The sequence below is a fragment of the Cupressus sempervirens genome, chromosome 1 (genome assembly GCF_028749045.1).
Source record: "Cupressus sempervirens isolate cs-2001-9-10 chromosome 1, ASM2874904v1, whole genome shotgun sequence".
Taxonomy (NCBI): Eukaryota; Viridiplantae; Streptophyta; class Pinopsida; order Cupressales; family Cupressaceae; genus Cupressus; species Cupressus sempervirens.
The window spans coordinates 326,388,893-326,400,113 of record NC_143118.1 but is presented as its reverse complement, the minus strand read 5'-3'; the positions used below and the strand labels follow the sequence as shown (position 1 = coordinate 326,400,113).

General features: G+C 33.6%; 1 protein-coding gene across 3 annotated transcripts; it reads right to left on the bottom strand.

Annotated features, from left to right (window-relative positions):
• Positions 1-5,348: 5,348 nt before the first annotated feature.
• On the bottom strand, positions 5,349-10,423 carry LOC149577478 (trihelix transcription factor GTL1-like). 3 transcript variants are annotated; one of them, XR_016363563.1, is made up of 3 exons: positions 9,354-10,305; positions 6,046-7,832; positions 5,349-5,685 (listed from the first exon to the last, which is right to left on the bottom strand). XR_016363563.1 is itself a non-coding variant. In XM_089824027.1 (2 exons), exons 1-2 carry the CDS (start codon positions 9,938-9,940, stop codon positions 6,137-6,139), a joined length of 2,283 nt encoding a protein of 760 aa, XP_089680153.1. In that variant the 5' UTR covers positions 9,941-10,423; the 3' UTR covers positions 6,018-6,136. The 3 variants fall into 3 exon arrangements, 1 of the variants encoding a protein (XP_089680153.1); XR_016363564.1 differs by lacking the exon at positions 5,349-5,685 and adding an exon at positions 5,768-5,902; XM_089824027.1 differs by lacking the exon at positions 5,349-5,685 and having other exon boundaries at positions 6,018-7,832; positions 9,354-10,423.
• Between the last annotated feature and the right edge of the window lie 798 nt (positions 10,424-11,221).

Sequence of the window (11,221 nt, the reverse complement as noted above, 5' to 3'; positions counted from 1 at the left end):
TCATGTGGAAGGAAATCTCTTTAGAACTTTGGTATTCTTTGGAAAACACACATGGTAGGATAGTTGAAAAGTATCAAAATTACATTATTTTTAAGGAAAGATTGAGATTATATAAAAATATACATACTTAATTCTATTATAAAAATAGTGACCTTTGAGGTTCTATCCTTTGACCTTCTGTTCTCCCTATGTTCTAATTTAATTTTACTCACAATTTAATAAAATAGTTAATAATTTATTGATTTAAGTAAGCTAGTCGATAAATTGTTGGGTCTAGGATCCCTCAAGGATAAGTCAAATATAATTATAAAAGTTTCAAGTGTTTATTTTATCATATGTAATGAACTATTGAATAAGGTAAATATTTGACTTTTTGGATACATGAATGGATCAAGGAAAAGCCGAAGAATAAAAAATCCTTGGATAAGAGCACATTTCTTACACTTTGAATAGAACTATAGCTTTATCAAAATTTCTATTAATAAAAAAATATAATACTAATAACAAAGAAAGTTAATTTATATCATAAAATCATAAGGAAATTTTAAGAAGAATAAATTTTATATATTGAAATTAAATCTATTAATCGAATAACTTAAATGTAATTATTAGCTCTCCATTTCTCCCATGGGGCTTGATCTCCTCTTGTGTCATCTTGTCTATTATGTCTTTGCATAGATCTTTGGTGTATTTAGGCTTGTATGACATAATCCAAATGAATTCACTTTCTCTTTCATAGTTTAACTCTTACCTTTCCTAGTTTTGTTGCTTGCCTTAAAATTTTAGTTTTTTAAACTAGTAATTAATGTAATTATAATTTGGACAATGCCAAGATTTTTTCCTTTCAAAAAAATATCTAGATGTTATATTTTCATTGTTATTTAGACATATGCTACAAATTTGTCTTCCTTTCTCTTTATCTGAATAATAAAGGGAAAGATTGACCCATTATGTAGGAAGGTAGAACACACAACTTAATTTTACTATACATATTCACTAATGGAAATGTCTCCATATCATTATGTTATTTTCAACTAGTTTCATTCGTGATTTATATACAAAAATATTATCATTACTTATATGTATGCAAGAAGTCTATTATATTGAGGCAAATGTACACAATAATAATGTTAATCTTCTTAATAATTTAAGATTTATTATAATTAGATTTTCCTAGTTTTGTTGCTTACCTTTAAATTTTAGATCTTTTAACTAGTAATTAATGGAATTATAATGTGAACATTGCTAGGATTTTCCCCTTTCAAAAGAATATCTAGATGTCCTATTTTCATTGTTATTTAGACTTCTACTACAAATTTGTTTGCCTTTCTTCTTCATCTAATGGTGATTCTTAATAAGCTACTTGAAAACCTCCAATTTTAAAAAGGGGGTATGCAAAGATTCAAGTTACCACTATGTAGCATATTGCTTAGTTAAACCTAGATATTGTAATGAGAAGGTATGCCTTATCAAATTCCCAATAAACTTGGGACTTACACAATATCAAATTACATTGTCATATCTGATATAATGAGAAGGAATGCCTACTTATGTCCCCAAATTAAGATTAGGGCACATGTCTCTAAGACCAGTATTCAACACATTTTGTCCCGAACTACATTGGGGGTTTTCACTAGGAGTTTTTCTCCCCATTCTCTTTCTCCTAGTGCATGCGCTTTAAATGGTGTCAAAATATAAAATATAAAATTAAAATTAATAAAATATATGGCTTAGGCCTTCTATCAAGAAAAATATATAATCACCAGCTCAAAATTTAGTAGGGGCATTTAAGCTTGTCAACTCTAGGAAAATAATTTAGTAATTATAGGTATAAAAAATGAAATGGCTAAGAAACTCAAAATGAATGGCAATGTTTGTGTGGGGATTAACCTCTTAAATAACTTTTTCAAAGAAATTGGTTTGAGGGAAACATATAAATTTTGGAAGAAACTCTTAAATAATGACAACTAAATTTAGATGCTAAATGGTAGCTTCTTAATGTAAACCAAAAATATCCTAAGAATTTTGGTATTTTTTGGGCAAGTACACTTGGTGGGACCAAAAAGTCACAAAATTACATTAAGGTCAAGATTAAAAAAAGAAGTTGAAAGTTTCAATTTTTTATATCAAAATAGTGCCCTCCAAGGAATATCTCTCATTTGACCTTCTAGTCTACCTAGGCTTAAATTTTATCTAATCTACAATATAATAAAAATTACATTTCTTTTAAATTTGAGTGATTTGTTTGGCCAACTATTAGGTATAGGATCTCTTAAGGATAATGGAAAAATAATTATAGAAGTTTAACATGTTGGTTTTAGGATTATGAACTATTGAATAGAGTAACATTCTGAAATCTAGAGTGGATGAGTATCTATATAAATATAGTATCTACACCATTTAATGCTATCTCAAGACTTACAGATGTCTAAGCTAAGTTTTATAGAAAAATCATAATTTTAATATCAATATGCACTCACTGAATTTAAATAATTTTAGGGCTATAGATTTATGTAGAAGGAAAACTTGAAGATTTAAGGTAATGCATTGTGACTAGAATAATTAAAGAATTAAATTAGATTTATAAATTTAAATAAATAAATAAAATTATTATCTTATAATCTAATGTTAGGAATGTATTATGACAAGTATTAAAGACCAACTTACAAAGATGTAAAAAGATTAAGGTTTTCTCAAATAAAGACTTCAGATTTTGCAAACTAGTTGTATCTTGCATTGGTAAATAGATGCATATGTGGGCCTCGTCTTCATAATTGTAGATCTAAATTAATACATATGCATGAATTCTAACTTCTAATGCTTGAACTATTATTCCATTTAGATCATTATAATTTTCTTACTTTGATGTTTGTGATATTAATCTATTCAAATTGCACTGGTGTTTAGGAAGACTATCATACATTACTTGAATCATAACTCCACCACTTTCTCCTAAATCAAATCTCTTGGGATGTATTTCTATATTTGAAAAATTTATTAAAGAAAAGTAAGCAAATAATGAACATATGATCGTGTGTTGAAGTAATGCTTTGATATCATTTCTATGTTTCATTTATTCCTTTCACAATTAAAATTCTGTAGGCACACAATATATTCATACATGTGATTTCAAAATGAATAAATGAATTTTCTTAATTGATTTTTTTTGTTTTTAAAAGTACAAGGTTCTCTCACAATGGTTAATAAGAGGGGACCTATTTTTTGATTTGGAATGAAAAACTTCAAGGGTTCAAGTATATAAACACAAAAAATGACAAAAACAATCAAATCAAAACTTATTTAGATTTAGTCCAAGCTGTAATCGAATATTTCTAATAATGAAAACCAAATCTTTAGCAATAGATGATGTTAGGATGGAAATTTGAGTGTATTAAGAAATAATATGAGAAAGAACATGTCACTTGTAAACACATTCTACATTTTGGATGCTCTAATTAAATAATGCTCAAAGCATAAAGAAAAAAAAATCTAGGCATATTCAATTTTTTATAATTATTATAATATAAAAAACACAAGTTCAATAGTCAAATATGATCTGAAGAGATTTGTTATGTGCATTGATCTCTCTCACGCCTTGAATGTTTGCATAGTTTGGAAAAGATCATTTCAGAGAACAAGAATACTTGACTAGTTTTTTCTTTGGGAGTCTCTTAGTTTTATATATGTCCCTTAGTTGTTCTTTCATGATCTTAATAGCCTTAACATTTGTAATTGTCCTTTGAGTTGAATAAATTTTCTACCCCATTTTTTCTAAAAAAGAGAATCAATATATATTCAAAAAAAACTTTAAGATATATTTTATAGACAACTTCACATTAGTGAAAAAATAAAAATTATTTAATAAAATAAAGACGACATAATCTCCATTTTATAGATATGCATCTTTAAGAAAGAAAGTAACTTTATAGCTAATATCATATGCACTCCAAGAATATTTAACTTTTTATTACAAATCTATTTAGATTTAATAACTAATGGAATTAATTATATAATGTTATTAATAAATTTTTAATTCGAAACAATTATTGCAAATTCAACAAATAGTTTATTTTAATAATTCCCTTATCATCTCCTCCGGTTCCCAAATGTTGGAAAAACAAATTATCATCTCAAACTGCTAACAACGTCTCAACGTCTCCAAACATAAAAGAAACAATGAAAATAATTTTTAAAAATCATAAAAACTATATGAGCTCTACAGTGAAAGAGAATATCATTCCTGGTGTTACCTTGATGAAATTTAGATCTCTGAACATATAAAACTGAATGAAACTTAGACACTAATGTGTGTAATCGAACACCATGAGAAGGGAAAAATGATAAAATTATTGATGCTGGAAGAATTTCTATACGAGTTCTTAAAAAACTCTCACCAGAATATGGATCTTTCTAAAGGAGAAGAGATAAGGGAGAATCTAATATGAAAATTATAAACATGGTCAGCAATTTGAGAGTTCATCCTTTGAAAACTATGAAACTACAAAAATATATAGAGATGACAGGAGTTTGAGAGGAAATATTTATAGGAAAAGTAAATATGTTCTTATTGAATATAAAAGCTAAACTACCAATCTGAAAATTTCTCTCCAACGAACGATTTTTTACGTTCTGTAGGGTCATTACTTTTGATTTTACGTAAGTTAGGGTTTAGAGTACTCAAAACCTTTGGTAACGATGAAATATAAATATCTATATATGTTGTTGCATACAATCAATGGCCAAGTCAGTGGACTAAACTTCTTGGCAAAGTAGATGATGGGCGTTGATCAAACAGGTACGTGTACATATATACAGATTTGGTGATCAAGTTATTCAAGCAAGTCAATTCATTTGAACGATTTGAACGATATGGTAAAGAAAGATAACCCATAAATGAATTAACTCCCTGAAACTCATAGGAGGAGGGTAAGATCTAAAATATAGAAACACTATCCAATCCTATAATGTCAATTCAAAGATAACCCAGAAATGAATAACACCTTCAAACTTATCATGTAATGATGATTTCACATATGAAAACAATTGGATGGCTTAAACATCACACACTAAGGCTTGATTCTTAGAGCAAAAGTATCAAAATTGACCTATTTTTGCAAGCTTAATTTCTTCCTTTGTGATATTTAAGGGTGGTAGGAAACAATACCTAACTCTAAAATATGATCAAGATTTTCAATAAATGCCATAATTTCTATGTCTTTACACAACTAATCAGATTATCCTATTATGAATCGAGAGTCAAAACCCATTTTTCAAATCAACTCTCTAAACTTTTGAATCAACATTTCAAATCATAAATTCTTATTACGTATAATCCAAAACATAAAATAGATTTTTAAAACAATATTTAGAAAACAAGATGAGCTCTACAAAAGTCACCCAACCCTAGTAATCGAGTTCCATACATGTTTTGAATACAAGATGAGGTCTACATAACTAATCCAAACCTTTAATACATTTGGGTAAATATATAAAGAATCATTTTGAAGTTTTGTTTGTGATCGAAGATATTTGATACATCTAGACTTATGAAATGGTCTACAATGTTAGTTCAGGTGTTGCAGAACAGGGAAATGATAAATATGCATAGATCGCTTGTGGACAAGCTCCTTACCTTTTCATGAACGTCCAAAAATCTCTTCCAAATCCAGGCTAATATGAATGATTCTGCAAAGAAATGAAACAACGTGAAACCCATACAGCAATGGTGTCAAAAATATCAAGCCTTGCTATATTTTCACTCTATTCATGTCAGCAATAGATCATTTTATTCTATAACATATCACAAAAACATTCAAATGTGATTACATTTTAAGTGAGGGCAATCACCAGTCTAGAGAAATGAAAGAGAATGGGAATAATCAATAGCACCTCGTAAGATCATCTGTACATTGATTCAATGTACTTAAGGAGAACCCTTTAACCAAAAGAGATGAAAAAAAAAAACTTCCAGTTGCATTAAGCTAGACATTACTGTATAAATAAAAGATCTCAAAGAATTTACTTTAAAAAATATATTTTACTCACAGAAGTTGTGCCTCCACAATTATCTCCTCCTAATATTATGGGTACAATATATAGATCAATGTATGTACTAGTAAGGGACGGTGCATTTCAATCATTGGGAAGCATAATCTGAAGCATTAACAGTAAGCTTGTGAACCAAAGCCATCAATGCAGACTGTGAACGTTCATCTTGTACTACATCTCCCTGTTGCTGTTGTTGATGATGCTGATTTTGCCTGCTTTGATCATGCTTGTTCGTATTGCCTTGCTGTCTATCTTGTTCCCTCTCTCTTCTCTCAAAATCATCAAGAAACTTTTGCTGCTGCATCTCAAACATCTCCCTAACAAGCCTTTCCATCTTGGCTGCCTTTTTCTGGCTATCAGATGAGGCTTCCAATTTGGAGCTGCCACTTAATTCAAAGCTAGAGCCCAATGAAATGGGTCTTTGGTTGCTATTGCTCTTGAACCTTTTTGGGCTTTGATGAGAAGCATGGTCCTCTTGAAAGAAGTGTTCAGCATTGGTTTTCATTAGATCAGGTCCATTATTAGCACCACCATGACCAGCTTGGCTATCTCCAGGTATCATGGCTAAAAGTTCTGAATCTGATCTGGTTTGAGCTTGTCCTTCATCCTCATCCTCACCATTGTTATCTTTATCATGATCCTCACTAGGAGCTTGTTCATGCATTGCACCATCAGAAGCATGCCCATGTCCTCCTTTGCCCTTACTAGTGCCTAAGGAAGAAGAAGAAGCAAGAAGGCCTTTTCCATAGAGGGCATCCAGCTGGTGAAAATAAGGACATGTTTTAGCATTCTCAGGGCGTTTCTTCATGCTATCTTTGGTCTTCCTGAAATACTTGTTGATATTCTCCCACTTCTCCTTGCATCTCTTGGAACTTCTATGGAATCCAAGACAAGCCATGCCTGAAGAAATCTCCTCCCACAATGGTCCTTTAACTCCAGGCTCTTGGAACTTTGCCTCCAAGCCACTTCTAAGCCTTATCAATGCATGTACTTCTGGTTTAGGCCATCTTCTTCCATTGCAAGGATCAGACATCCCATCTTTCTCCTGCTGTTCCTCATGTTGTACATCTTGGATGATATCATCAGAAGGCATTGGTAGTTTGATGTCTTCTCCTGTGATTTTTTGCAAGAATGCAATGAGTGCAGCCTCACGAGTATTTGCAAGGGCTTGTTCTTGTGCACGAAGTTCTGTTTCTCTAGTTAATCTTGCCATTTCTTGTCTCCTCCATGCTTCTTCTCTATTCAATCTCTCTTGCTCTCTTCGTTCTATGGTCTCAAGGAACTTCCTATGCAATTCCTCCTGTCGCTCCATCAACTGCTTCACCAAGCTCTCAAAGAAAATGGCCATGGATGAAAAATGCTGCTTCCTCTTTCTCTTCTTGATCCTCGTGCTTGGAGGTGGGTCACTAATAACATTAATGTTGTTATTATTAATGTTATTGTTGTTGTTGTCATTAATGGTGGTGTTGTCATTATATTCATCATCCTCTGAGGTGTTATTTGTGTCTGAGGATACATTTAGAGCTGCATTGCTGTTTTCTGCCATGACAATAGATTGATGAAGTCGATCCCCTTCTTGGGGATCACTGAATCCAGTCACTTGGTTTCCCAAATGATGTCTAATTGTATTTGAAAGAGCTTCAAGCTCATTAAAGAACCTATAACTCTTACCATCTTGCCTTCCCATTCTACCATCCTTGGTTTTCTTGTGATACTTGTTCACATTCTCAAACTTCTCCTTGCATTTCTTGGCACTTCTGTGATACCCCAGCTCTGCAAGCTTCCTGTACACAGAAACCAACCAAACAAAACAGCATACAAATGCATGAGCTCACCCACACACATTGGTTTCTCCACGAGTCAGAAAAAATCTGGAAGTTAACAGCAAACTTCCATTTTTGTGTTCATTAATGAGGTTTTCTCAGGCTAACTATTCTGTTAAGGGACAACCGCAGATACGTACACGTGCCACAGTGTCTAACCATGCACGTACACAGTGACCATTTACTTCAAGTCCTGGATTATTGAATGAGGTAGACGTGCAAAAATATTCCAGATTCAAAGTATGTCATGTGTTTAACAGAAATAGTCAAGCCTCGTGGTTCCCGTGAAGGAGGGCTGTCCAATGAATGCTGCGCCTCCCAAAAAAGACCACCGACTTCCAAAACCCCAAAGTTTTCTTCGCAGTTTTAAATCTCACACACAGACATTACTATCAAAATTCGTTCTTGAATACTGCTTAATCACTATTAGTGAACATTTAGTGTATGTGCATTTTTTTGACAAACGAAGGGACTTTTGGAAGCTAGTCATTTTTGGGTTTGGGTTGATACACATATTTATACCACTGTATCGATCAGATCTGGAAGATTATGGTGCCATTCAAGAACTAGAGGATCTTAACAACTTTGCTTGGCTGCTTATTAACCCGCTGTGTACTTATTTTGTAACAAAGAGGTTTTGACAAAGAAAAAAAAAAGTTCAGAGTTGATTTCAGAAATAATCTTTTGAGAATAGTATTTTGTTAGTATCAGATATTATTCGTCAATGAACCAGATTGCCATTAGTTGGTTTTTTTGGTGATAGATTAATGTTCAAATTAAGTGGTTTTATAACAAACCAATCTAGTCGAAAAAAGGTTTACAATTGATTTCAGAAACAAAAACTTTTGAAAGTAGTGTTCTGATTGTCTCAGATAACGTTTTTGGATGAACCAGATTGAGAGGAGCTTGAGTTAAGAAGCAATCGATTAATGTTGATATGCACTCGAAAATGGCTTTTTAGCCCATTAATAGATCTTAGATTTTTAATATTTGTATTTGTATTTGCAGATAGCTTCTCAATCACAGATCTGGCTATGCCAAGTGAGATTCTAATACAGTAGAACAACAGATCAGCCTTTACAATCTGTAGATTAGATCAGATAAGGAGGGTAGATAGACCTTCCATTAACCTTTGACAAACTTGTAACAAAAAGAGCTAGTTAGAACAAAACCTTGAGATGCTCTATGCAAATTAGTTAATGATTCTTTATAACTAGAACCAGTCAATACATAGGGCTGATAAATAAGATATGAGCATGACCCATTACACGAGCTAAACCAATGATTAAACTGACAGCACTAACTAAAAGAAGTTATCATCATGACCTATTACTGAAACCAAGCTGTATAGTTACATCATGACCTATTACTGAAACCAAACTGGCTGAAGGGTCCAGTCCAGTTCAGTAAAACCAAACAAAGAGCAGATTTTTGAAAGAGCTTCAAACTTCAAACTTGAAAGCCATTAAGTAGATGAATTACCGTGAGACATTTTCCCAAAGTGGGCCTTTGAGATTTGAGTCCCTGAAGTTGGAGTCCATCTGAGAACGGATCTTCAAGAGAGCCAAGGTCTCCTCCATGGGCCATCTATTGATACCACCACCACCTCTTTCGCCATCGCCATCATCATCTGTAAGCTGTTGCTGTTGCTGTTGTTGTTGCAGAGTTGCAAGAGGACTTGCTATTTGATCGGCGACACTTTGAACATTATTATTACTAATAGTTCCGCCTCCACCTCCTGTATCTGAAAACCCAAAGATCTTATTAGCTTTATCACTGAGGTCACGAGGTCTAGTCTTCTCCACGACTTCGGCCACTGCAGCCTGCAGCCCAAGCTGTTGCTGCTGCTGCTGCAATCTCTGATTTGAAAAGCTCTGATTTTGTTGTTGTAAGTGGTGGTGGTGATGTTGATTGATATTATGTTGGGATTGGATATGGTGGTGAGTATTGGTATTAATAGCATCATGAGAAGAAGAGGCAGCAAGGGCTGCAAACAAGCCATGGGAAGAACAACCATCCATAAACTGCTGGATCCCTGGAACCCCATACTGCCCACCACCAGATTGCATCTTTGAAATTAACCCAACACAAACAAATATACTTCACAGCCCAGTTAAAATCTTTCACACAAACCCACAATCGCCACCATTTCCTAAGGGAAAGGAACTTGGGGAGAAAAGAAAGAAAGAAGGAAATAATGCAGACAGACAGAAGGAGAACAACATACATGTGACGGAGAACACAAAAAACACATTAATTTCAAAATCTTCAAAAATTAAACTTGACCCAACCAAACTAATCCCCAAAATAAGAAACCCCTCTGCAGAAATAATAACATGATGATGGCCTGGTGGGAGAAAGGGACAGGTGTCCGTGGGAAACGGTGTTTCAGTCTATCGGAAAACAGGAGCGCAAGGTCAGGGATCTGGATGGCGTCAGGATTGCGTGTGGGGAGATTTTTTAAGTAATTATTAGTTGTGTAAAGGAGTGCACAGAGGCATGTGATGTGACCGTGGGCTTCGGAGATAAAGGCGCTGTCTGGTTAACAAAGGAATAAAACTGGGCAGGCATCTATTGTTCTGGGGGCTCTTAGAGAGCGCAATTTCTGTTGACATTTCGTTTTCATGATTATTAATGGTTTTACATGCGTGCCGGCCCTTTGGATACCTCTTACTCCCCTTCCGTACTACCTCACCTCTTTTTTCTACCGCCAAATAGTAGGCGCTGCCTTGACTCTCTTGCCTCCTTTGACTCTTAGACCTTAGTCGCATCTATCCAGACCCCCCTCGCCCCCACAACCCAAAATCTTGTGCAATACTAATTATTCAGTGCATCTCTATTCCCACCCACATTCCAGAGCCAATGGATTCGGGCAACTTATATGTGCACGTTGGCAATGTTAATAGTGTAAGCTCTTTATATTTTCATTCTAAACTAGTGAATATAAGTTGCACCGTAGACGATGCCCATCTCAATATGGTTCCATGGAAAGAGAGAATTTGCAAATTCTGCAATTTTAGAATGTGAGGCCTACAAGAGTAGTAGAGATAAATTTGAGGACACTATATGTGACAGTTCTTGGCATAACCTATTCAATGAAGAGTACATTGAGCAATTGAGTTGACTCATCATCATCCTGCACAAACAACGAACATTGCTACTTAAGTCTGCTTGAGTTGTCTTGCTGTATAGGCTATTTTTAGCCTCGTGGACGTTAAAATTTTATCTTATCTTATCTATGAATAGGAATCATATTTTGGTGTGTATAAGAGGACGATGATTTTACATTGTACTTTAAGTTTAATATATGATCACTCTTTCTATTGTTGACAATGGATTGTGATTGTAGA